Source organism: Protobothrops mucrosquamatus, unplaced genomic scaffold, assembly GCF_001527695.2.
Source record: "Protobothrops mucrosquamatus isolate PMUCROS unplaced genomic scaffold, P.Mucros_1.0 scaffold2187, whole genome shotgun sequence".
In the NCBI taxonomy this organism is placed as follows: Eukaryota; Metazoa; Chordata; class Lepidosauria; order Squamata; family Viperidae; genus Protobothrops; species Protobothrops mucrosquamatus.
In genome coordinates, this window is record NW_015388280.1 from 338,678 (window position 1) to 365,214 (window position 26,537).

At 44.1% G+C, this 26,537-nt stretch overlaps 1 protein-coding gene across 2 annotated transcripts in view; it reads right to left on the reverse strand.

Annotated features, from left to right (window-relative positions):
- Nucleotides 1-26,537, reverse strand: part of CARM1 (coactivator associated arginine methyltransferase 1) — a 157,600-nt gene that overhangs the window by 53,275 nt on the left and 77,788 nt on the right. For both annotated transcript variants that reach the window (XM_029285753.1, XM_015824297.1), the window contains exons 5-12: nt 23,749-23,859; nt 22,781-22,958; nt 12,370-12,460; nt 11,897-11,978; nt 7,534-7,619; nt 3,972-4,061; nt 3,371-3,508; nt 2,645-2,734 (exon numbers count right to left, since the gene is read on the reverse strand). In XM_029285753.1, the coding sequence (XP_029141586.1) occupies nt 2,645-2,734; nt 3,371-3,508; nt 3,972-4,061; nt 7,534-7,619; nt 11,897-11,978; nt 12,370-12,460; nt 22,781-22,958; nt 23,749-23,859 (866 nt within the window). The remainder of the gene's footprint in view (nt 1-2,644; nt 2,735-3,370; nt 3,509-3,971; nt 4,062-7,533; nt 7,620-11,896; nt 11,979-12,369; nt 12,461-22,780; nt 22,959-23,748; nt 23,860-26,537) is intronic.

Here is a 26,537-nt window from a genome sequence, read left to right on the forward strand (position 1 = left end):
AAGCCTCCCAATGGTTGCTGCATGCTCGGGGGCTGTTGCTACATTGACGGTGGCTGGGGCATCCCCAATTGATGTACGGCTCCCACTGGCCTCAGCGGCGGCTGTAGTGGCACCCCCAGTTGCTGTAGATCTCCCAGTGGTTGCTGCATGGGTGGGGGCTGCAGCCATCCCCACTGCTGCTGGCTTGCGGGGGGTTGTGTCATCCCCAGTTGCTGTATCCCCCCGAGGCCCCAGAGGGGGTTGTTGCTGGATCCCCATCGATTGTGGGCCCCCCAGCGTTTGCTGCCTGTTCGGGGGTGGCAGCCAGCCCCACTGCTGCTGTTGTACTCCCAGCGGTTGCTGACCTCCTGACGGCTGCACCCCCATCTGCTGCTGCACATTCGGGGGCTGCGGCCACCCCCAGCTCGGCTGCTGCATTGCCAGAGGCTGCTGGCCCCCCACCTGTGGGGGCTTTGGCATCCCCATTGCTGTAGGGGTCCCGGGCTGGGTAGCTGGTAAGCATGTCGATCCAGAGTTTGGCTGTCCCGGTGACGGCTCGGGCTCTTATCTCGTTGTCGGTGATCTGGGCTTTTGGAGGGGCGACTGGAGCTATTCCTCCCCGTGGAGCTGGAGACCTGGTAGGTGGCTTCAAGGACGGGGAGGCTGCCTGGTCTGCACAGGTGGGACTGGGGGTTCCCATTGTCAAGAATTGGTGGCTGCCTCGCCGATCATTGTTATCGCTCGTGTATGGGGAACGGGAAGGTTGCTCTCTACTTCTCATCTCTAGCTCCTCAAATCTTTCCACCAACTTCTCTACTGACTGACTACGGGCTGCGGTCAGGTACTTTCACTCACCCGAGTCCTCAGCGGTAGTTGATTTTGTGGCTCTTCATCAATCTGGGGAACGCAACGTGCGGGAATCCCCTCTCTGCAGTTCAATCTCGTCCGCCTTTGAGGTACTTGATGCTGGCAAGGCCGTCTCTAGATGTCTGGTGTCTCTGCCGGGTAAGGTCCACTCCAACGACTCGATCAGCTGTTCTCACGGCTTGGGCTTTGCCTCCAACTGAGAGGCCTGGAAAAGTTCCTTCGCCACTGGTGCGCCTCTGGGGCAGCAGCCACAGCCGGAGTGCTGGTGTCAGGCACTCTTTCTTTCTCCATACTGAAATCTTCCCCGAATCTTTGTCAGTCTATCCCTCAACTCTAGGGATAGCCACTGGGGCTCGGGACCCCAAGATAGTTAGGTAAGAGTTGCAGGTTTTGGCTTAATGTCATGGTTCTGACAGATGAAACTCTTCAAAAGAACTTCGAGGCATTGTTTACCTTAAAGAATCTTTTATTCGAGAAGCATAGTATCGGTACTACATAGTTGAAGCCAAAAACTGAATTCCCCTCCCCTAGGCACAAAGTAGCAAAGCACAATTCCCTACTCCAATTAACTGTCATAAATCACATTCCCCAATGAGCTTGAAGCATGGCCTTTCTTCCCAGCTCTCCAGCCTGCCAAATCTTCATCGGCTCTGGGCGCAATAACCTTGATTCCCACGGCTGAATTATTATTGTTATGACTAACTGGACACTCATCCACATCCCCCCTCAGCATCATCTAACTCTAAAAGCGAAAGAGAAAAGATGGCTACGTTTCCATCTGTTGTCAAAGCAAGAACATCCAATGTTAGCAGCGATTGACACAAGGTAGACAGACTGTTCCCAAAATAAAGTGAGTGCAGATAATTGTTGGAAAATGGACAATGGGAGGTCCGGGGGGGGGAAGGGAAAGTTTTCCTATGGTGTTTGCATGCAAAACAGTTAGAACTGGCTTTTCTATTGTACCCATATAGAATTTTCAGTAAAGTTATACTCTTGCTAAAAAATGTCCCAGGAATTTCTTTTGCTGTCTAACCCAATGGGGTTAGATCAGCGGTTCTCAACCTATGGATTGCAACCCCATTTGGGGTCGATCGACCATTTTACGGGGGTCGCCAAGCAAGGCTGTCCGCCATTTTTCCCCCCTTTTCCGGCGGGTGCCTTACCTCCCTTGAGCTGGGCCAGCTGGTGGTCAGCCTGCTCCGTCTCTGCCGCTTGCCAGCTACGCCTCGGCCGGCGCAGGGGGCGGAACCACGCATGCACGGCGCTCCCGGGCAGGGAAAGTCCTCGACTTACGGCCGGTTGGGTAGTCCTCGACTTACAACCGGTTTAGTCCTTGACTTACGACCGGTTTAGTCCTCGACTTACGACCGGTTGGGGGTCGCGGCATTAAAAAGGTTGAGAACCACTGGGTTAGATGTTGACAGTATGAATGTAAACTGAGTTTTATTAATCCCTCACAGCATATAAAACTGAACAGACTCATACTTTGATCTTAAAGTCCAGTTCCCAAGTTTTTGAAGCATAAAGAAAACATTAGAATAATATTAATATTCTTACCTTAAACCAGATGGTTTAACTGCTTCTATGCCTTTTGGCTAAGAACAATATAAAAGTTTTTTTTAATTGCAGACTTTAAATATATTTGTTGGATATATAGCTAAAATTTGTATTTTGGTTCTTTCTGCTTGATAATATATTAGAATAGTCTTCAGACACACCATTATCAGACCACAGACCTACACTCTCTGACTCACACACAAAAAGGAAAAGATACATATAAAAATTCACAGTGTGATACCTGAAAAAGGGATTTTTCAGGTCAAGAAGGTTGCTGGATTTAGAGCCTGTTTGATCCACTTGAGCAACAATACTTATGTCATAACTCTGTCTGAAAAAGAAGAGTAAGAGATATGGTGAATAGTCATCTAGTTATCCTTTATGACAATTAGAAAAGACCAATTCAAGCTAATGGAGATCCTAAATGTATTGGAAGATAAGAGAAAGCAATTGTGAACTTGATTTAAAAAGGAAATATAAGAGGCACTAGAACCAATTTCAGTCACTGCTCTTCTAAAGTATTATAGAAAAGGCCAAACATTTTCTATTACACTATTTAATCTAGAAAGTGCAATCATTGTAAATAAATAATTTTATGTAGGCCTATCTTATTTTATTTTATGAATGCACAAGTATAGCTTGCTTCTTTTCAATAACTGTTCTCAAATGTACCGTATTGAAAAATAATCAGTAACATTAGAGATAATAAAGGCAAGTTGACAATGAAATACTAATTGCAAAATGTTTACTTGAAAAAATAAGTTTTTATATTAAATTGTACTTTGTAACTGATTTTGGAATCTGTGAGGTAGCAATCAACTCACAACATCTAACAAACTTATTTCAAATAATTTTTGCTATATTCAAGTTCACTATTGAATCCATTAGACCCTCCGCCGTAGCAAACTTTGAGAAGCTATTTTGAGGACACTTCCCCATCTTCTCAAGATGATTCCTCACATCTTACCTCTTGTTGGCAATGAGGAGGCATGTCCCTGAGAGGGTGTCACCAGCCTTAGCAAAAAGTGGAGACTGAAAAAGGCACCGAACTTGGTACCAATGAGTAAGAGGTTCTGTGGGAGCAGTTGAAAGCCAAACAGTCATTCTAATAGAAGGAGAGAGACAAAACTCAGTAGAAACTTCATAAATCCATAGTCTACCTTTGAAATATTTTAAAAATAGATTCAGCTGTGCAATTGATTTGTGCAACCAATATAACATACATTAGAAATTCATACGTAACATATTAGGTGCATAGATTCAGGGTCAAATAACTCGACTTTAGAATTAAGTACCCTTTTTAATTAGTCTTGAGATAAATAATGCTAGATTAGGAAACTCTTCATTTCCAAATAAGAACAATTTCTGTTTAAGAAAGAAAATGTAGAAGTACATTTTCTTTCAGAATTATTTTTCACATATTCAGCCACAGGAAACAAATCAAAACATAACTACCATTTATAGTTGTTACTGTAATCTGGCATGTTCAAGTTAATGTTGCACAACATTGTAATAACAATTAAAATTAACACTTGATGATAGGAAAGCACATCTTTGTCCTCACTTACACTGAACCAATGAAGGCTACATCAAACCAGAAAGCCAATCCATGGACTAATCCTGAATGTAGCATGTGGAATTTGAATGGAATTTCTATCCTGGAAAATAAAAGTCACAGTCAGTTGCATGAAGCTAACTTCTTGTAGATATATTGGTCTATATACATGGACAATATACAGTGCACATTACATACTAGGAATATAAAATAACCCCTTTCACACATTATATAAGGCACAATTACTCAAGTCAAACATTATAGTCTAGAGCAGGGGTAGGCAACCTTGGCTCTTTTATGGCTTGTGGACTTCAACTCCTAGAATTCCTGAGTCAGCATGGCTGGTTCAGGAATTCTGGAAGTCCACAAGTCATAAAAGAGCCAAGGATGCCTACCCCTGGTCTAGAGCAATGCTGAAATTGTATTCAGAACTTTCCCAACGCAGAAGAATTCTCACTGCACATTTCAGAGGCTCAGAATGGCTTATGTACTGACGTTTTGACAAAGAGGGTCACGATTTTCCTTTAAGTATTATTTGATTAAGGCAGTGTTTCTTTAAAGGAGACCTTAAGATGTATGGACTTCAGTTCTAGAATTTCCCACACAGTCACACATCTTAAAGTTGCCAAGGTTGAGAAAAATCTGGATTAAAGAAATGTAATCATTCTTTTAAAAAAGACTGATTCTTAATTCCTATTTCAATTTAAATTTGCACGTTCACATTTCAAGATAAAAAAAATCTTCAAACAAATATAATATATAATAATTCAATGTTAGGCTTCCGGTTCTGCGCAGCTAGCGCACCAGCCGAGGGATCGAGACAATCCGATCCCTAAGGCTGATTTCTCTCTTTTTGGGGACCCTAAATGGGCCCAAAGCCATCCTGGAGAGGTGGCAATGAAGGAGGGAAGCCCCGACGATCCTGGGGAGATGGTGGTTGATCCAGACATCTGGGGAAAACTCTCCAAAAACTGACAGAAGAAAGGCTAGCATCATTCATGAGTCTAGCCCAAACTACATGCAGCCGAAGCCAAAAAGCACTAAACTAAGCGTGATTGTAAACAGCGTGACTGAACTGGGTAAGAATATTGATTTTCTCTTACCTGACTGATTTCCTGAGAAAAAAAGAAAAAAACCCAGAAGCAAAAATCCTCCAAAAGTGAGGGGGGGTCTTTGTTCTACCCTCCTCTAAACAGAAGCGGCGAATTAAGTTTACAGGGGGGAGGTGAAATTGAAAGATGGACTGGTGCTGACATCTAGTGGTGGATGAAAATACTACCCTAAATATACAGCCCAGAAAGAGAAGCCTGTTGTCGTGACCTTCAGGTTGTTGATTAAACAAAGAGCAGCTGAACTATCTACAAAGTGAGAACTACAAAACTTAGAAAAAAATGACCTTCCTGGATTATAAATATTTTTTAAATTGTGACTTTAAAGTAATTGGCAGAGAAAGGACTTTTGGTCATTATGGAGCATCAGAGATCTGCAGAAAGAACATATCAAGAAAAAATAAATACTTACCAGGAGGAAATGTTTGTTCTGTTACAACAAATGCAAACGATATTAACTTCAAACCATGAGGAAATTAAAAATGAATTTGAAAATGTAAATGAATGTATTCTCAATTTAACGTCACAACAATCAAATGATCAGAAAACAAAAAAAGAGAGAGATCATGTAAAGCAGACAACTGAATCTAAGCTAGTGGAGACTCAAGTGGAGAAGGACTTCCAAGAAACATTGAACATTGAAAAGATAACTCTAAGATCACAATGTAAATTTGAGGATAAGGAAAAAGATTTGACAAAATGGATTGCTGAGCTGTTGGGAGTACCACAAGAAATGGGGAGACATGGGATGATGAGAGAAATCTTCAATGAATATGAAGGGTCAAAATCTTTTTACAAAGGCATGTTTGATTTGTCTACTACATCCACAACATTTACAAGATTATGGAAAGACTCTTTGATGCAACGGAATATATTGATTGGGAAAGATGCTCGGCAAAAGAAGAGGGCTAAAGTGAGAATTGAGGAATTAGATGATGGGGTGTATCAGAGGGAATATTTAAAAATTAAACACTTGTTTGAATATGACTGAAGAAATTGAAAGATTTTAGTTTAAGAGCGATGAACTCTCTAAGACAGTATCTTTTTTTTCTTTTGTTTTTCGATATGAGAACTATAAAAATGTGTGGGATGATTAACATAAAGAAAATGTTTTAGATATTTAAATGTAATTAATTTTAAGAAAATTCCAATGGATAACTAAAAAGGGGAAAATGTTTTGAATAGAGTTAAAAGATTAGATGATTGAATTTATTAAATGGAGCATTTAAAGATTAAACATAGGTTTAATTATGGGTAAAAAGAACAGAAAGAATTTGGAAATAAGAATTTGGAAATAATTCAAGAGGGATACGTATTTTAAGTAGTATATTATTTTCTTTTTTTCTCTTTTTTTCTTTTTCTTTTTCTCTGTCACATCTTTTCTTTTTCTATGTCTTTTGTGTCTTTTTCTTACTTATTTTTTAAGATATGAAAATAGATTTAAATACTTTAAGGTAATTAATTCTGGGAAAATTTTAACTAGTAGAAATGTTTTGAACATTGTAGGGAAAATAAATTTAAATAAGAATTGTAAACAGGATTTGTGATGAAAAGAAGCATGATATTGATGAGATTATTATTAAAATTTTTAGAAAAATCTTTATATTTAATTGTTACCTATCAAATTAATAAGAATTGTATTAATTTAGGTTGCAAAGAGAATATTATTGGAAGAGAAAATCAAGCAAAGTTATAATGTGGATTTTGGAATATAGAAATTAACTGTTAGTGATTACGTTGTAAATATAAACCCAGACAACACGCTGTTTACCAAATATCAAGATGTTTATATTAAAAAAATCAATATATATATATATTTAAAAATAATTCAATGTTAAATGTTTACCTATGCTGATAGCTCAGAATTATCAACTGGGTTTCAATTTGACCTCAAAAGTAACCTACCTGGATTGAGAATAGGAATTAGCTAAATGATACGGGTCTTCTTTACTTCCCACAAGCAAAGTACGCTTGATATAAACACTATAAGAGCTTTGTTCTTTCACCAGGGCAAAATCCACACCCCCAATGTAAGCAAAGAGGCTAACCAGAAGCAAGGTCTATCTTGGGTCAGTTCTGGATCACCATGGAAAATATTTCAGGGAAAAGTTCTATCAACTCCAAAGTAATGAATGAACATTCCCAAAAGAGAAGGTTCAGATTACTCTTCATGCCAGTTTCTCAAACTATAAGCCCATGATGGCTCATTTGTATAGATTCCGAATGGGAAGTGCATGGAGGAAGGTGAGTTATATTGTCAAGTGAGGTCAAAAGATAGCTGCAAAAGTTTGCTAATGTGCTATAGAAAATAATTGACCATAATTATGATGGTTGATATTTTGGTATCTAATTGCAAACAAGTCTTACTAATATAAAACAAATATAACATTTCTAAAGGAAATATAAGTTCTCCAACTTGGAATCAGAGTGAGATTAGAGTCTTGAATTTTTGGGAGAAAAGATTACCTGTGCAAATCTGCTTCTTTGGCATCTAAGAAGTTTACGGTGTATTTAACAGATTTGGCCATTAGAATCCTAATATCAAAGGTATCCTAGGAACAAAAAAAAAATTAATAACCACTTCTGTTTGGGGCAGGGTGACTAAAACCTTGGCTCCCAACTAATGGAAGGATGATAGTATATTTTCTTATGGACTGGAAAATGTCTGGAAAAAAGATCTTTCAGTTTAGATTTTTCCTCCAGCTCATCTGCAGTTCACCAAATGGAGAAAGCTAGATTATATTATAGGGTTGTGAACTTTCCACAAAAACTGAAAGCTGTCTATCAGTACACACATACAGTACATGTCTGCAACTCCTTAAACCTGGCAGCTGCACAAACCTGGGAATAAATATAGCTATTTCAGATCTGAAGTTCTATTATGCTACACTTTCCTTCTCAGTTTTCAGGCACACTGAGGCAGGACCACAGGCAGACAGTGGCAATGGAACAAACTACATTGTGATTTAAGCCCCCCTCTAGTTCTAACTCTCTAGCTAGCCAATGTTTTGGTCACAATTAATTCCAAAAATCTTTAAATGGAAGAAAACCAGCCATCCATGAATTAACACAAGCACAGTGTTTGCATTCAGAATTCTTATTCTAAGTAGGCTTCTTTTCAAGAAAAGAAACAAGGATGTGCTAACAATGTGTCATAGCTGCCAATCTGCTGCTGCTTCACTTTGCATGTTGCCAGCCTGGCATAGCAACAGTGGGAGGAATTGGAATGTGGGTGATTTGGAAGGGATTGGGTTTGAAGGAGAGCCCGCTCTGATGTGAGGAGCACCAATCAAGCACAAGGTCAGTGAAAGGAATGCGGATAGGAAAAGCTCAAACATAGGGTCCGTTTCCAAAACAACCTGAGAACTTTCAATTAGACAGTGACTGAGGGGTTGGCCAGGGGCAAAAGAAAGTTAATTACTGTGTTTTTGTGCCTAGCCGACAGATTAAGTCTGCTCTATTCTGTAACAAGACTGAACATCGACATCTTAGGAATCAGCGAACTAAAATGGACAGGAATGGGTGAATTTAATTCAGAGGACCATCAGGTATACTACTGCGGACAACAATCCCTCAGAAGAAATGGAGTAGCCTTCACAGTCAATAAAAGAGTAGGAAAAGCAATACTGGGATACAATCCCCAAAATGACAGAATGATCTCAGTGCGAATCCAAGGCAAACCATTCAATATCACAATAGTCCAAGTCTATGCCCCAACCACTGGTGCTGAAGAGGATGAAACTGACCGGTTCTAAGAAACCCTACAGCACCTTATAGAATCAACACCAAAAAATGATGTCCTTATCATCATGGGGGATTGGAATGCTAAAGTAGGAAGCCAAAAGATAACTGGAATAACAGGCAAGTTTGGCCTTGGAGTACAAAATGAAGCAGGGCACAGGCTGATAGAATTTTGTCAAGAGAATACGATGGTCATAGCAAACACTCTTTTCCAACAACCCAAGAGACGGCTCTACACCAGATGGTCAACACAGAAATCAGATTGACCATGTGCTCTGCAGCCAAAGATGGCGAAACTCTATACAGTCAGTAAAAACAAGACCAGGAGCTGACTGTGGCTCAGATCATGAGCTTCTTGTTGCAAAATTTAGGCTTAAATTGAAGAAAGTAGGGAAAAACACTAGGCCACTCAGGTATGAACTAAATCATATACAGAATATACAGTAGAGGTGATAAATAGATTTAAGGAATTAGATCTGATAGACAGAGTGCCTGAAGAACTATGGACGGAGGTTCGCAACATTGTACAAGAGGTAGCAACTAAAACCATCCCCCCCCAAAAAGAAATGCAAGAAAGCAAAATGGCTGTCTGAGGAAGCTTTGCAAATAGCTGAGGAAAGAAGGGAAGCGAAAGGCAAGGGAGAAAGAGAAAGATACACCCAATTGAATGCAGAATTCCAGAGAATAGCTAGAAGAGATAAGAATGGCCTCTTAAATGAACAGTGCAAAGAAATAGAAGAAAACAATAGAATAGGGAGAACCAGAGATCTCTTCAAGAAAATTGGAGATATGAAGGGAACGTTTCATGCAAAGATGGGCATGATAAAGGACCAAAATGGCAGGGACCTAACAGAGGCAGAAGATATTAAGAAGAGGTGGCAAAATTACACAGAAGAACTAAACAAGAACGAGCTTAGCATCTCTGATAACCACGATGGGGTGGTAACTGACCTCAAGCCAGACATCCCAGAATGTGAAGTGAAATGGGTCTTAGGAAAGCTGAGCAACAACAAAGCTAGTGGAGCTGACAGTATTCCAGCTGAGCTATTCAAAATCTTAAAAGACAATGCAGTAAAAGTGCTACACTCAATTTGCCAGCAAATTTGGAAAACTCAACAGTGGCCACAGGATTGGAAAAGGTCAGTTTACATTCCAATTCCAAAGCAAATGCCAAAGAATGTTCAAACTATCACACCATTGCAACTCATTTCACATGCAAGTAAAGTTATGCTTAAAATCCTACAAGCTAGACTCCAGCAGTATGTGGATCGAGAACTTCCAGAAGTACAAGCAGGATTTCGAAGAGGCAGAGGAACTAGAGATCAAATTGCCAACATACACTGGATCATGGAGAAAGCTAGGGAGTTCCAGAAAAACATCTACTTCTGCTTCATTGACTATGCTAAACCTTTGATTGTGTGGATCACAACAAATTGTGGCAAGTTCTTAAAGAAATGGGAGTACCAGACCATCTTATTTGTCTCCTGAGAAACCTATATGTGGGTCAAGAAACAACAGTGAGAACTGGACACGGAACCACTGATTGGTTCAAAATTGGGAAAGGAGTCCAGCAAGGCTGTATTCTATCGCCCTGCCTATTTAACGTATATGCAGAGCACATCATGAGAAAGGCAGGGCTAGATGAATCAAAAGTTGGAATTAAGATTGCCGGGAGAAATATCAACAACGTAAGATATGCAGATGATACCACTCTAATGGCAAAAAGTGAAGAGGAACTAAAGAGCCTCTTGATGTGGGTGAAGAAGGAGAGTGCAAAAGTTGGCTTGAAACTCAACATCAAGAAAACCAAGATCATGGCATCCGGCCCTCTCAAGTCCTGGCAAATAGATGGGGAAGAAATGGAGGTAGTGACAGATTTTATCTTCCTGCGCTCCAAGATCACCACAGATGGGGACTGCAGCCAAGAAATTAAAAGACGCTTGCTCCTGGGGAGGAAAGCTATGGCAAATCTAGACAGCATACTAAAAAGCAGAGACATCACCCTGCCAACAAAAGTATGTATAGTCAAGGCCATGGTTTTCCCTGTTGCAATGTATGGCTGTGAAAGTTGGACCATAAGAAAGGCTGAGCGCAAAAGAATTGAGGCCTTTGAACTATGGTGCCTTTAAACTATGGTGCTGGAGAAGAGTCCTGCGAGTCCCCTGGACTGCAAGGCGATCAAACCGGTCAGTCCTAGAGGAGATCAACCCTGACTGCTCTTTAGAAGGCCAGATCCTGAAGTTGAAACTCAAGTACTTTGGCAACCTAATGAGAAGGAAGGACTCACTGGAGAAGAGCTTAATGCTGGGAAAGGCAATAGAAGAAGGGGATGACAGAGAATGAGGTGGCTGGATGGAGTCACTGAAGCAGTAGCGTGAGCTTAAATGGACTCCAGAAGATGGTAGAGGACAGGAAGGCCTGGAGGAACATTGTCTATGGGGTCGCGATGGGTCAGACACGACTTCGCAACTAACAACAACATTCTGTAACCGCTTCATTATCACTGAAGTATACTCTTGGAAAAAGAAATAAACCAGGAGTCTTTCTTTGCTAATTAGTTTAAGTGGGATGGATGACACAGTGAATCTGTAAACATTGAACCAAAGGGCATGGACTTCTTAACAGAAAAAAGTTCTCTTTCACCCTGTCTGCTTCTTTGTAAAATCTTAAGGGGTTTCAAGTTGTATCAAGTTTCTGTAAGAGTCAGACTAAGTTCTTCTCAAAGAACTTCCAAGATTCCATGAATGTATTCAAAATCATAAAGTGGTACTTGAGGCGAAGTCTTGTCTGAAGAATTCCCAGCCAATTTTTGCTTAGTGACAAAAGGACAAATACTAGTTAATTTAGTTATTCTGTGTGAGGGAAAGGTGCTATTTATTGAACATGGGCCAAGAATTACTGTCTGGTAATCGAACAACTATATCTAGGATTAGAACCACCATGGGTAATATTCATGCAAACATGGTCTTGAAGACATGTCAGCACAATTATCTGTGCATAGCAGTATGGCTTCCATTCATGCCATCACAGATTAATTATTTCAACTACTGCCAAACCTCCAAAGCATTATAGGAATAATCCAACTTACCACAACAGGCTGTCTGAAATATTCATCTACTGCTGCACCCCGGAGTGCTGACAAATCTACTCCATGAAAAGACGGCTGATACCTATAATATAAGATACCACCAACTGATAAGATGAAAAATATAAAATAAAATATAAAATATTAAAGAGAAGAAACCCAAGAGGAAACTGATGCAAGATTTGAAAAGAAACACATCTCACATACATTAGCTTCATCTGAAAGAACCCATTCTGGAAAGATAGTTATGGCACTGCAGAACACCCAGAAGAACCTGCCAGCTACTTAACTAGAGTAGGCAGAACAGGTAGCACTACGTTCAAATGAAACCAGAGATTCTTCATGTAGTTCAACACTACAGCAACAAATTCCTCTTCATACGTATCAAATCTTATACATTTGGGGAGACAGTTCCCGTTTTCTGTGGGGATAAACTACAGTGGCAGAATCTGGATTTCAGAGGAGAAAAGACGCACCAAAAGTTAGCTTTTGTGAACTGTTCCATGTATAGCTGTTCATCTGTAAATGGGGCTAGATGGACATCACCAATAGTTGGAAACATATTTCCTGAAATGGAGCAGAAAACAACATATATTTATAGTTTTATTTTTTTAATAGAAACATTTTATCTTATTTTTCAATTTCAATAAAATCCCCAAAGTTTAATCAAATATGTTTTAAAAACCAAACAAAAGAGGTGGCCAATTTTCAAGACTGATAAGGTATCAACACAAAATAAAAGTAAGTTAACAAATGAAATCAAAATTCTGTCCCATCTCATTTTTGTTTTGTTTTTTTTAACATATTGGCTGACAAATTCTGAAGAACTCAAAGGTTTGCATATGATTTGTATCCTTGAATTTGCCTAATAAAACTACCTTATACTATTAATGGTGCAAAATCACAAGCATGGAAAAACATTCAAGTTAAAGCCATTTCAACATTAAATGGGCTTTTCTACTTACTGAAAATGTTCAGAACTTACCAAGAGAATTCTATCCTTGAAATAGCCCACCACCAAAATGTTTTTGGTAAAGTCTGAATAGCCTATTTGAAGAGGTTTGAAACCTCTGGTACATCTTTGCTTAGAACCCCAAATTCTCTTTGCATCCTGACCAAAGCACTTGAAAGACAGCCATAGTATATCAGCAGGAACGGCCTCACAGAAGAGGACTGAAGTTTATTCAAACCTGTGCTTCAAAGCTGATCCGATATTTTGTTAATCTTATTAATTACAAAAATTATGGTGCTAGAGTTTGATATAATAAACAACTCTAATAGTCAATTCCAGCAGTAGAGTGCTGATCAATTTGAAAACAAGCCAATCATTCAAATATAAGTAAATGTTCATTACATCTTTGGAAGATTTTTTTAAATAGGAGAAGGGTACTGGTATTGGGAGAATACTGATAAGTGGGCCAAAATAAAATTAATGAAGTTAATTATAAATATAAAAAATATATATAAAAAATAAATATAAAAGAACTGCAAGAATCTAAAAAAATTCCATAAACCTAGCATATTTAAAATCATTAAGGGAAGATACTGCTTATCTACACGAGACTTATTTAATAGAACAGGATAAATTTCTACTAATGAAGTAGAAACAGGGTAGAAGCAGGGTGGGACAGGTTCTAACAGCTACTTTAATAAAAACTAGCTTCTTCTCCCCCAAGTCCTGCCATGCTGCCTCACTGTGGCCGGGGGTATATGTGTGTTTCTGGGAGTGTATGCCAAGTATTCCCATCAGGGTCATCCAAAGCATAAAGGTCATCCTAGCTGCCCAGCGAAAGCAAGCAGACACCTACTTTGGGCAGAAGCGATATAGGAAACTGCTGAAGGCATTTTAGTGACAACAGCAAAGGGATCCATTCATACTTCATGGGAGAAGGCAATGCTAAAGCACTCCTGTACCTTTACTAAAAACCCCACACAGACAGAAAATATAACATGATTGATGATATAGTGTTCGAGGATAGGCCCTTCTGGTCAGATGGCATTCAACATGCTACTGAGTAAAGACATCTTTTGGAGCAACTGAACATCTTTTGGAGCCTTAATTTTGTTTATGAAATGGCTAGATTAAAGCCTTTGGGGCATCTAGTTTTTGATATTGCCATATAGAAAAAGAAGTCAGAAGTAGCAAAGACAAAAGTAAAGTGGGAACAAGAAGCAAGAAGGCTCAACACAGTGAACAATGAAACACCAAATTGACACCTTAAGTCATCAAATCAAGATGGGACTGGTAAGATTACAATTAATTACTCAGGATATGAAAAAGAAGGAAAAAAAAGAAGGAAAGTTATAGCAAGAACAATACAGGTAGTTCTCTCAACTTAAGACTGTAATTGAGCCAACAATTTTGGTCATAAGCTGTGACAATGGTAAAGTGGGCCACCATGTGACCAGAACTGATTTTATGACCTTTTTGTTGCAATCCTTAAGTGAACAGAGTGGTGGTAAAGGGAATGGTCATTACTCATTGTTTGCTATGAGGTAATTTCTCCTAGAAACCAAAGTAAATGCCAGTTTGCAGCAAAAACATCGTAAATCATAGTCACATGACCATGGGGTGCTATGACCATAAATGTAGGCTAGTTGCCAATCACCCAAAATGCAGTTATGTGACTATGGGGTGGGAGGGTCATCGTAACTTAAAATCTGGGTTGTAAGACCCATTTTTGGGGATTTGCTGTAATTCTGAATAGTCACTAAGTGACCAGTTGTATGTCGAGGACTACCTGTATTTCGCTACAATCCAATCAATGACCAAGCAATATCAATTATACTTTGCAGACAACCCTTTAATATGACATTCAAATAACTATGCACTTTTTTTAAAAAAGAGAAGGGGCGTTGTCTTACCTGAACGCCTTTTCTCAGCACGGAGATGGATAATCCACCAATGGGTTAACTCAATCCTCCTGCCCAATCAGATCAAGTCAGCCAAACTTGCCACGCCTGTCCTGGGCCAGTTTTCCCAGTCTCGATGAGGGCGAAGCTACTGACTGACAGCATGACGTGTTGGCTCACAGAACCTAACCCTAGGCCTAAGGACCTAAATGGGTGGGAGTGGATTATCCATCTCCATGCTGAGAAAAGGCGTTCAGGTAAGACAACACCCCTTCTCCAGCACAGGAGATGGATAATCCACCAATGGGACATACCAAAACCCACTGTCCTTACGGGAGGGAAGCAGGCAAGTTTGGAACAGTGTCACAGGGCACCAACTGTTGCAGAACCCTCCTGCCAAAGGAGGCCTCAGTGGATGCGTACCTGTCTAGTTTGTAATGCCGTATGAACGGCGAAGGCGAAGACCACGTGGCCGCCCTACACACCTCATCGATGGAAGCTTGAGTGGCCCAAGCCGCAGATGTGGCTGCACTACGCGTAGAGTGAGCCATGACTCAACGTGGAACCGGCAAGGAATCAGACTGATACGCCCCCGCAAGGCAAGCTCTTATCCACCGGCCGATCGTGGAGGCCAAGACCTTCCGACCCTTGGATGAAGGGTGGAACGAGACAAAGAGTGCCTCAGAACAGCGGAAAGCAGCTGTCCGCTTGATATAATGACGGAGAGCCTGGCGAACGTCGAAAGAGTGCCATTGACGTTCCAGATCATGGGAAGGATTAGGAGAGAAGTCTGGGAGAACGATATCCTGAGCCCTGTGAAATAAGGAGTTAACCTTAGGGACGAAGGTGGGGTCTAAGTGAAGGGTAACACGGTCTCGGTGAAAAATGCATAAATCATCCCTGACTGAGAGTGCTGCCATCTCAGAAATTCGCCGGGCCGAAGTGATGGCTACCAAGAAGGCGACCTTGATAGATAAGGATCTCATGTCGCACGAACTGAGGGGTTCGAAAGGAGCTTTGGTGAGAGCCTGAAGGACCCGAGGCAATTCCCACAAGGGATATCTGTGGACGACAGGAGGCCTAGTATTAGTTGCACCCTTGATGAAAGAACGGATCAAGGGATGTTGGCCCAGAGAACTAACAGTGTCGCAAGTAATCAATGTGGAAAGGGCTGCCACCTGTCTGCGCAATGTATTAGGTGCTAATCCCCTATTCAGACCCTCGAGTAAGTAATCCAAAATATTTGGAATGGTCAAATCCGATAAAGGTAGATGGTGAGTAGAACACCACCAGCAAAAATTCTGCCATGTGGCATCGTAGATGCGGTTGGTAGCCGGTCTACGAGATGCCTGGATTATGGAAATGACCCCTGGCGAACAGGACTCCCGGGATAGGAGCCGGCGCTCAAGTGCCATACGGCTAACTGAAGCCATTGAGGGTCCGGGTGAATCAGAGCCCCCTGGATTAGGGAGACCCAGTCCGGAGGAAGTATCCGAGGACACGACAGGGAAAGGCTGACGAGGTCGGCGAACCAAGGCCTCCGCGGCCAGTAAGGGGCTATCAAGAGAACCTCTGCCCTCTCTTGCAGAAGCTTGTGGATGACCGTCGGGAGAAGAGGAAGAGGGGGAAAGGCATAAATGAGGCCCTCCGACCATGAAACCTGAAGGGCATCTACTCTCTCTGCCCCCAGAGCCGGGAAGCGCGAGAAGAATCACGGCAGTTGTGTGTTTGCCTGGAAAGCAAACAGGTCTATGATGGGAAGGCTGAATCTGTAGGAGATGTCTCCGAATAGATCCGGGTGCAGACGCCATTCCGAATGGTCCACGGTCGACCTGCTCAGAAGGTCTGCCCGTTTGCCTCCCCCGAGATGTGGTCTGCCCTGATCAAGGCAAGGTTGGTCTCTGCCCAGGAGCCCAGCAGCTGGGCCTCGGTCAGGAGGGCACGGGATCGGGTACCCCCGCCAGTTCACATGGGCCTTTGCCACCACGTTGTCCGTGAGTATTAACACGTGTTGTCTCGCAGTCCTGTGGTGGAAGTGACGAAGAGCAAGATGTATGGCCCTGAGCTCCAGCCAATTGATATTGTGCCTCAGGTCTGACCGAGACCATCGTCCCTGGGCCCACTGCGACTGATAGTGTGCTCCCCAGCCGAACAGACTGGCGTCCGTCGTGATCGTGAGCCGACCAGGCTCCTTGAAAAGAGGCCATGGCGGAAGAGACGCACCATCTGAGAGAGCGCAGGATTTGTGGAGGAATCCTTACCTCTCGGTTGGAAGTGCTGGTACCCTGCTTCTGGTAGGGAAGCAGAAACCATTGGAGAGTCCGTGAGTGTAACCTGGCCCAGGGAACGATCGCTATGCATGATATCATCTTTCCCAGTAGTCGGGAAAGACCGGAGGGTGACAGAGTCCTGTCCCTGCAGACCTTGAGAACCAGGTCCCATATGCTGTCCCTGCGTTCCTGGGACAGATAAACCCGACATTCTATTGTGTCTATTACGGCTCCCAAGTGGAGCAGTCTGGTCGATGGGACCGTCTGACTTTTCTTGAAGTTTACCGAAAAGCCGTGACTCTGTAGGACCTCGATCGCCAGTTGCAGGTCTGACTGAGCCTCCCGGGGGGACAACGATTGGATTAAGATGTTGTTCAGGTAACACTGCACCCGAATCGGCACCAACCTCAGGCGTGCGGCTAGGACCTTGGAAAACACCCTTGGAGCCGACGACAGGCAGAAAGGGAGTGCCCTGTATTGATAATGATGCCCCATATAACTGAATCTGAGAAACTAGCAGTGGCCGGGAATGATAGGGATGTGTAAGTACGCCTCTGTGAGGTCTACGGATGTTAGAAAGTCCCCCCTTTGGACGCTGCCTAAGATGGACTGAAGTGTTTGCATTTTGAACCTTCGGTATACCAGATAAAAGTTCAGGCCTTTTAGGTCTAAGATTGCTCTCCATCCTCCCGAGGTCTTGGGAACCACAAAGAGGATGGAGTAAAATCCGCGACCCCGTTGAACCTGAGGTACCTGTTCTATAGCCCTTATGTCTAATAAATGACGGATGGCCTCCTGCATGAGACCTCTCCTTACTGATTTTTTTGATTGGGGGCAAGAAATGAACCGTCTTGGTGGACTGGAAGTGAATTCCAGGGATAGACCGTGTCGAATGGTATCCAGGACCTAGGCGTCTGTGGTGGTGACCTCCCATTGGGTGACAAATAGGGACAGCCTGCCCCCTATGGGAGGATCTACTCTGGAGTCACTTCCTACAGAAGGGCCGTCCCCCACCTCGAAAGGGCCGTTTGGACTGAAACTGTTGCCTGGGTCTGGAAGCCGGTCTATCGATCGGACAGTCCTGTCTGGGAGTGAAGGGTCGTGAAGGTTGTGTAGTCGGAGGAGTAGGGGCAGATCGAAAGAACTGTCTACAGTTATAAGGATTGGTCCGTCTATCGGACCGTTTGGTAAGGTGGGCCAGAATCTTCTTTTTATCCTTATTTTCGGTCAGAAATGGGGCTAAGGCATCCCTGAATAACTTGCTACCCTGATACGGGGCTGCTGCCAAACGCCACTTGCACTTGGCGTCCGCCTGCCAGTGCCTAAGCTATAGCATGCGACAGGCTGTTACCTTGGACGCCATGGACCTGGAGGAAAACCTTACAGCGTGTAGAGTCGCATCGGAAGCGTATTCCGTTGCGGCCACTAACTTGCTCAGGTCCTGATGCGTGCGAACATCGTCCGGGGGATCCTGGCCTGGAGCTGACGAAGCCAAATAAGGGCAGATCTGGATAAGAACGAGGCTGAAGTAGCAGCCCTGATAGACCATGCCGCCGCCTGGTGTGTTCTCCTAAACGCCAGCTCCGATCTGTGTTCCTCAGTTTTTAAGGCCTCAGACATATCCCCTGAAATAGTGGTAGGGGAGAAAAGGTGAGTCAGAGGCTCATCCACCGTGGGCACGTCCAGTGCCTCTGCTAAATCTGAGGCCACGCTAAACAGCTTTTTATCGTTCCCACCTGGAAGAGGAAAGGTACCCGGGGAAGCTAGCCTTGTGAAGTAGGGGTAAAAAGAGAGATGGATTAAATAGACCGCCGAACGGGGGCAGATCCGGAGCCGATTCCTCCTCCTCCGACCATGAGGCGTCAAGTGCCTGCTCCTGCTCCGGGGTTAATGAAACCCCACTATACGAGGAATGGGAGGGGGAGGAGGGATCGTGGGAACTCTGATGAGCTGGGCGAGAGAGTGGAAGGGAAAGCAAGGAATCCGCCCTGGGTGCCGATGGAGACCTGGCCGCGAGGGCCCTCTCCACTGCCTGAGCAACCAGGGCTTGGAGCCGATCCTCTAGGGGAGGAAGGGACGACTCATCCGCTCTGAATCCCGCAGCTGTGGGTGTGAAGGTGGCTTCTGGGGCCAGGTGCTGGGCCCGTGGGGTGGCCGGAGACCGGAATGTATGTGCGTCAGGTTCCGGTCTGAGCTGACCAGAGGAAGTGGAGGGCTTTACCGGTGACCAGACTTCCTGGGCAGAAGAGGAGGGACCGAGAGGCAAATCAAAGAAAGTTGACTCAGTCTGAGCAATCTCGGCCCTGGCCTGTTTTTGAGCCTTTGAAAACTATTTTTCCAATGCCTGGTGTCTCCTGCTGGCCTGTTTTTCAGCCAATTTGGAGGTCCCCCCCCCAGAGACAGCCTTGGCTTTAACCTTGGCTGAGATCCTACCAGCAGCCTCTTGGGTAGGGGACCTGTGCCTTTTCCGGACGGAGGAAGGAGGGGAGGCATCCTTGGATTGGGATGCCATGTTATCCTCCATGCTGGTATAAAATCTTCAGGTGCATGAGAGGGTACCCCTGGAGAAAGGATCAATTGGCTAATAAGGGTGTAGGGCAACGGCTGGTAAGAACCACCCTACACCCCCCCTGGTCACCGAACAGGTGGTATCCAAAAGACCGGTCCTGCTTGCAGCCGCTATAATTTCCTCCAGAGGGTGGACTGCGGCCTGCTAGTGAGGCTTGCTGTGTTGCCGGGCCAGCAATGTAAAAGGGTGGCAACAAATACAGAGTCAGAGGCTGGAAAGAACTGTGTTAGTCAGCTAGCCAAGTGGTGACCAGGTCTGGAGACACCAGAGGGCCCAATGAAACCAATTGGGCCTATGCCAAAAGGAATGGAAAGAGAAAAAAGGCAAATGCCATAAGAGGAGAAAGTCCCCAAGGACTGACAAGAGAAAGATCCCAGGCAATCCTTGGCTAGAGGGAGCCCGGGAAGGGCCTTGGTTAGAAAGAACCCCAGAAGGGCCTTGGCTGGAGCCACGAGGAGCTTCCAAGATGGCGGCCTTGGGCTGGAGCCACGAGGAGCTTCCAAGATGGAGGAGCTTCCAAAATGGCGGCCGCAGCCGGTCAGGCTCCTAACTTGACCTGGGCCTTTTATTATTATTTTTTATTTTTCTAGAGACTGAATGGACAATAAGGGAGAAGAAAATGCCCCTTGAAAGGAAACTCCAACCACTGTAGAAGTAGATTGGGGGAGAATCCCTTCCCCCCCGCCTCCCCTTGTATCCGGCAAGGACTTGCGATGGCCACGTGGTCCGCAAGATGGCGGCCGCGTCCCAAACGCCGTTCTCATCCCCTGTCTCCGAACGGAAGGCAAGCTGCTCACTCAACCGGATGCAGTACGGGAGGAAGGCGGCAAGGGGAAACCATCTCCTCAGCTGATCAGCGGCGTTTCGGAAGCCCTGAAAGCCTCCCGTGCGAGAGGCTGGGAGACGAGGTCCTGCGGCCTCCACGGAGCTGTATCCGATTGTCGTAAGGCCGTTGGAGCTGCAGCCACAAGCTCCGACCACGAGGTGAGCTGGAGGAAGGAGTGGGGGGGAATTGCAACAGCGCTGAGCCCAGCGCTGAGCTAGGAAAGAAAGGGAAAAAACGGAAGCCTCCGTTTGCTGTTAAATCCCAATGGGGGAGAGAAGAAGGGAGAGTCCTCTGGAGGAGCGCTGATCCCAGCGCTACTCAGAGGGCTAGGAGTTAAGGACTAATGAATAATCCACCAATAGATTTAAGATCTACCTGCCTGTGAGCCAAACATGCACGTCTGTTCTGGGCAAGATCAAGTCGAGACTGGGAAAACTGGCCCAGGACAGGCGTGGCAAGTTTGGCTGACTTGATCTGATTGGGCAGGAGGATTGAGTTAACCCATTGGTGGATTATTCACCTCCTGTGCTGGAGAATGAGTTTTATGATAAATTTAAAACACACAGAAAATGCAAGCAAGATGTACTACTTTGTGATTGGAATGCCAAATTTGGAAACATTAATAAGGAAAATGTATTTGGAATATAAGACTTAGGAAAACAAAATAAAGCAGAACAACTTATCAATTTCTGCTGCTCCATTGATTTCATCATAGTAAAGTCTGTCTTCAAACAAACAATAGGTAAATATATAAACCAAGGGCATTTGCAGACACTTTGGTTTCAATTTTGGAAAAACCTATGGAATAATAGAGGTATTAATGGAAGAGTTCAAGGAATTTTGTACACTAGCTGGATTTAAAATTAACAAACCTGTCCTCTGAAGATGTTAACAAAATATGAAGATGGAAAATAAAAAAGAAGTGATAGCAAAAACTCATTTTCAGATTGAGAAAAAAGTAAAATATCTAGATTTTTTTTTCTTCCATTCAATCGTGTCTGATTCTCAGAGACTGCTTGGACAAAACACTGCAATTTTTTCTTGGCAAGATTTTTCAAAAGCAGTCTGCCATTGCCTTCTTCCTAGGGCTGAAAAAAACTGGCCAGTCCAAGGGCAAACAACCAGCTTTGTGCCTAAGATGGGACTAGAACTCCAGGTCTCTTGCTTTTTAGCCTGATACCTTAACCACTACACTGAACTGGCTCTCTAAGTGAAAACCTTTAGATCTTCAGACTAATGCTCTCCCAATGAGCTATTTTGGCTTGTGCTAACTGTAAACTCTCCATTCTAAGAGCTATTACTACTTTATTCTGCCATATGTGTGAACAAATGAAACTCACTGTTCAATAGCATACCAGATATGATTCACCATTAAAAAAAGGGTCAATACAGGCAGTCTTTTTACTTACAGCTTACAGTCATTTAACAACTTGTTTCGTGACAGTAGCCTTGGACAATATCACACCATCCTAACCTATCACACAGTCACATGGCCAAGTTCAGGCATTTGGCAAATATCTCACATTTACAACTGGCTGCAGCAACCCCTGGTTAAGTGAGTGCAATCTGCTATATATTTTTTTTTGCCAGTCTCTGGCAAAAGATGGTAATTTGGGAAGAATGGATTCAGACTTATGATTGTATGATTCATTTAATGATTTGCTTAATGACCACCATAAAAACAATTGTAAAATTGGGTCCAAGTGGATACCTCAGCCTATGACTGTCATGACTGAAATTCTAGTTCCAATTGTGGTTTTAAGTTGATAACTACTTATAGTAATACAGCAGGAGGGTAGTCAGTGAATGATCAGAATATAACTAGTGTTATTGTCATATATAATGCTGATCTGATAAATGCTATCCTTGGAGGGGCCAACATGTAACCAAGTAGCAGCATATATCCAAGCTCCTGATTTATGACCAGCCTTATCCCCTCTGGCCCAGATCCTCTGGTCTAGACACCATCCAGAACAAAGCAAAGAAACCAGACCGGTTTCAATAATGATACTGAGTGCCCAGAATGCAGAGAAACATATAAGAAGTGATTCCCATTTCCCACCAAAGAGGCAGCCAAAACAGTGTGTAATAGATCTATGGTTACTAACCTATGTTAACTAATTGAACAATGCCTAGTATCAAAATTCCCAACACCATCCTGAGCATGCCAGAAGAGAGCTCCTCTTTCTCCTCCCTCTATTTCATTATCATTGGGTGACTTTGGCCTAGTCACATTCTCTCAGCTCTAGGAAGAAGACAGTGGAAAACCACTTCTGAAAAACATTGCCATGAAAATTGCAGGGACGTGTCCAGATAATCTCCAAGAATCAAACACAAATGAACAGAAGAAAAAAAAAGAAGTTACTTACCACTAGGTTTTAAATACTTCTTGGCATGCAGGTAACTCTCCAGCATTCGTTCGTTGAAAAGCATGTAGCCCATTGGCTCAGAAATAATGATGTCCACCTGTTCTGGAAGTGAGATTTCCTCTACCTTCCCAGGAATGACCACAATTCGATCAGTAAGATTATTACTCTTCACTAAAACCTGGACAGAAAGAAGGAAAAATTAGAAAGCAGTCATTACACAGATATTTACAAGAATTAGGTCTTCAGATAGCTGACAATTAGAAAGAAAGAGGTGCTTTAGATACAGGGGCATACTAATTTACCTCAAACCTCTATTTATAAGTGAAATCTAGTTTGGACATAAAAGTCTGCTGTTTGCCAGCCAAATAAGACTACTACATTTACAATAAAATATTTGCTATTAGTAGTTATTGTATGTTCCTTTCTTCCACAAGCAGGTTATCAAATGCAGTTTCATGGGTAAATTCAAAGAAGCCCCAATCACATTAGTATGGTTGAAATCAAAGTTTCTGTTCCTGGAACCCTTGAGAAGGATTGCCTCTCTGGCCTTCAAGAAGTTTGCATTCACTAGCGTTCTAGCTGAGCCTCTCATCAGCTGACTGCGCCTGTCAGTAGCTGCAGGAAAAGAAAAAGGGAAGTGGACCCAGGCTTGGTGGGGGAGAGAGAAGGACAACGATATGTGGGGGGGGAGAGAAGGTCAGGTTTCTCAAAAGTGGGAACAGCAAGCCAGGAGGCCCACATGCCACTAGGTCCAGCCAGTTGAAGCCTTCCTGCACACAGCACATTCTTGTGCGCCAGTGGCTGAGGCCTTCCAATCCGTGGAAAGTTTCCATGTGCCAGTAGAGGCCAGATCTCTCAAGACCTCTCCCACCTTGAAATATCCCTGGTGCGGTCATTTAGCAACCTCAACAGGAGAGTTGGGATTGTGGTCACTGAATGAGGTGGCCATGTGGGTGTCTCGCACTAACCTCTGCATGTTGAGCCATTGTGCTTGCTTCCACTGCATAAATTTTTCTTGCTCCAGCTTGGGCTGCAAAAAATGATAGGATGCCAGAACCACAGCCAACATCTAATACAATCTGGAGGAAAAATTAAATCAATAAAATCATAAAAACTAAATATCAGTAAAAACTTTTCTATAAAATGTAGTTTTACAATTGATTAAATATTTGTTAAATATTAAATATGTAAGATAAAACTAAGCCATCCTTACTGACAGCTACTGTCAGAACCCCAATGTATTTTGTATTTCTTTCCTATGCCCTCATTTTCGGGTTCTACCATTCTATTGGTGGGAAGGGGACCTAAGGGTGTTCTGCTGTATACTTCCTTTGCTTTGTTCTATCCCCTTTGAAGTATCTTTCTTGGGGTGTGAAAGGAATGTGCTTCCAGCCATCTGCCTTATCTCCAGGTGGAGAGAAAGAAGCCGCAGAGAAACCTGACAGCCTTGAGAATGGCGCTTTATCGGTTCTTTCCCACATCAACTTAACACCTATGGATTGGCTCAATTCAAATCAGCCAGATGAACATTTGGGGTGGGGTTTGAAAGGGCTCTTTTAATGTAACATTTCGCGTGGGAAATCCTCAGATCCTGCCTTATTATCCTGCTATCAATACCTTCCAATAAAAGTTCCTGTTGAGACAATGCAAGTTTCAAGAGTTCTGCTTTCTTGGGAGGCTTAACTGAGGCAGGTCCTTCCATTAGGCAGGATCTGCAAAGTGGTCAATCCGGAGGGAAGAAAACCCCTACTGTGGTTTTCCACGGTGCATGGTTGCAAGCAATGTCTAACCATGGCAGCAAGAGGAAAGAAAGCGAGTGCTGGACAGAAGCCACCCCCCCCCGAAGGCTTGCCTTAGTGACAGCTCCTCTAATTCTTCTGGCTTGGGAGATGAGGCTGCAACTGGGGAGACCCTCTCAAAACCAAGGTGGTTGATCAGCACTGGGAAGGAGGACTGGGAAGGAAGGTCCTGGAAAGTGACTATCAGACTCAGCAGCCACAAGCCAGGCTAAAAAAAGGAAATGGAGCGGTCACCCAACCTCAGCGAAGAGGAAGATAAAAGGCCGAAACGAGCTGATCGCTTCCTTAAGCAAGCCATAAGTCTCATGGTGGAGGCTTTCAAAAACTTCGGAGAGAAAGAAACAGACCCTTGCAGAGACAGAGATGAGGAGAAGCTGGCGGAGGAAGTTAGGAGGGGGGAAAGCGAACCCTCCAATTCAGCCACCTCTGCCAATGCCATGGACACCGCAGGAACCGCCACCGCAGCAACGACCCCAGCTTGAACTACACCAGTCAGTGGTGATGGGCACAGAGCCAGAAGGAGGGGGCCCGCCATATCGAACATAAGACTCCCCCCCTTGATGTGAAATACAATGGGGATCCCTAGCAACTAGGTTTTTTCCTGGCCCACATCCTGGGCTACATGCAGGAGTATGGCTGGGAGATCCCTAGCGAGAGCGCCCGGGTCAGGGTCGTCACCCTGGCCCTAGAACAGCGGTTCTCAACCTGTGGGTCGCGACCCCATTTGGGGTCGAACGACCATTTCCCGGGGGTTGCCAAACAATGCAGTCCGCCATTTTTTTTTACCCTTTTCCTTTCCCTCTTATTGGCTTTCGAAAGTGCCACAGGTGGCACGCAGAGCCGTTCCTGCCTCCCTCCTCTTTGCGCATGCGCAGCTTTTTTCTATATAAAATGAAGTTTCGGTTTTGGTCCACGTGGCAGAAGCGAGACAGAGGACAAGCGGCAGAAAGCGAGAGAGAAGTAAAAGCGGTAAGTTTTGTCTCTGTCCTGCCGCTGAGCTTCCTCTGCTTGGCCACCGGACACCCCAGCGGCCCCAGAACACCCTGCCCGCATTTCCTTCCATTTTTTTTAGCTGGCCCAGCGGCCGCCGGCACTTCTTGTAATTTTGCAGCCGGCCTCCCCCTTCACCAGTCTCTCCGGCCGCCTCTCCTCCGTTCCTTCCACCCTGACCTTCACTTTTTCCCTTGCGCTCAGATGCCCTCTTGCAAGAAAACTAGCAAAGTTGCCGGAGAACCAAAATTAGATAGAAATATTCGTCACGCGAGCGCACAGAGCGAGCCAGAGACGAAGCTTTGCGCGTCAATGAAATATTAGTAAGTCCTCCAGCCTAAGTGGAGGGAAGGAAAAGCCCAGAACATGGTGATAGGGTGGCAAGCGAGCCTCCAAAAAGGACTTTCCAAGCTTGCTGAAACTATCCCGGGGAAGGAAACTGAAGGCGCGCGCAAATCCCAGGCTTTGTTTCCATCCCTGTGGAGCAGCCAGCTCCCTGCTACCTTCCATCCACGCCTGAAGCCTCTGCTGCTTTGGGTAGCTGCTACAGACACCCCCGCTCTGCCCCTGCGACTTCAGGGACCGAAAGGAAGACGGAGGGAGGGAAAGAAACCAAGAAACTTATTTGCCAATGAAATATTAGTAAGTCCTCCAGCCTAAGCGGAGGGAAGGAAAAGCCCATTACATGGTGATAGGGTGGCAAGCGAGCCTCCAAAAAGGACTTTCCAAGCTTGCTGAAACTATCCCGGGGAAGGAAACTGAAGGCGCACGCAAATCCCAGGCTTTGTTTCCATCCCTGTGGAGCAGCCAGCTCCCTGCTACCTTCCATCCACGCCTGAAGCCTCTGCTGCTTTGGGTAGCTGCTACAGACCCCCCGCCTGAAAGAAACCAAGAAACTTACTTGCCAAGCCGGCTCAGCCCCGGCAGCCAGTCAGAGCAACGTTCAGGCATGCTCAGTCGGCTGACCT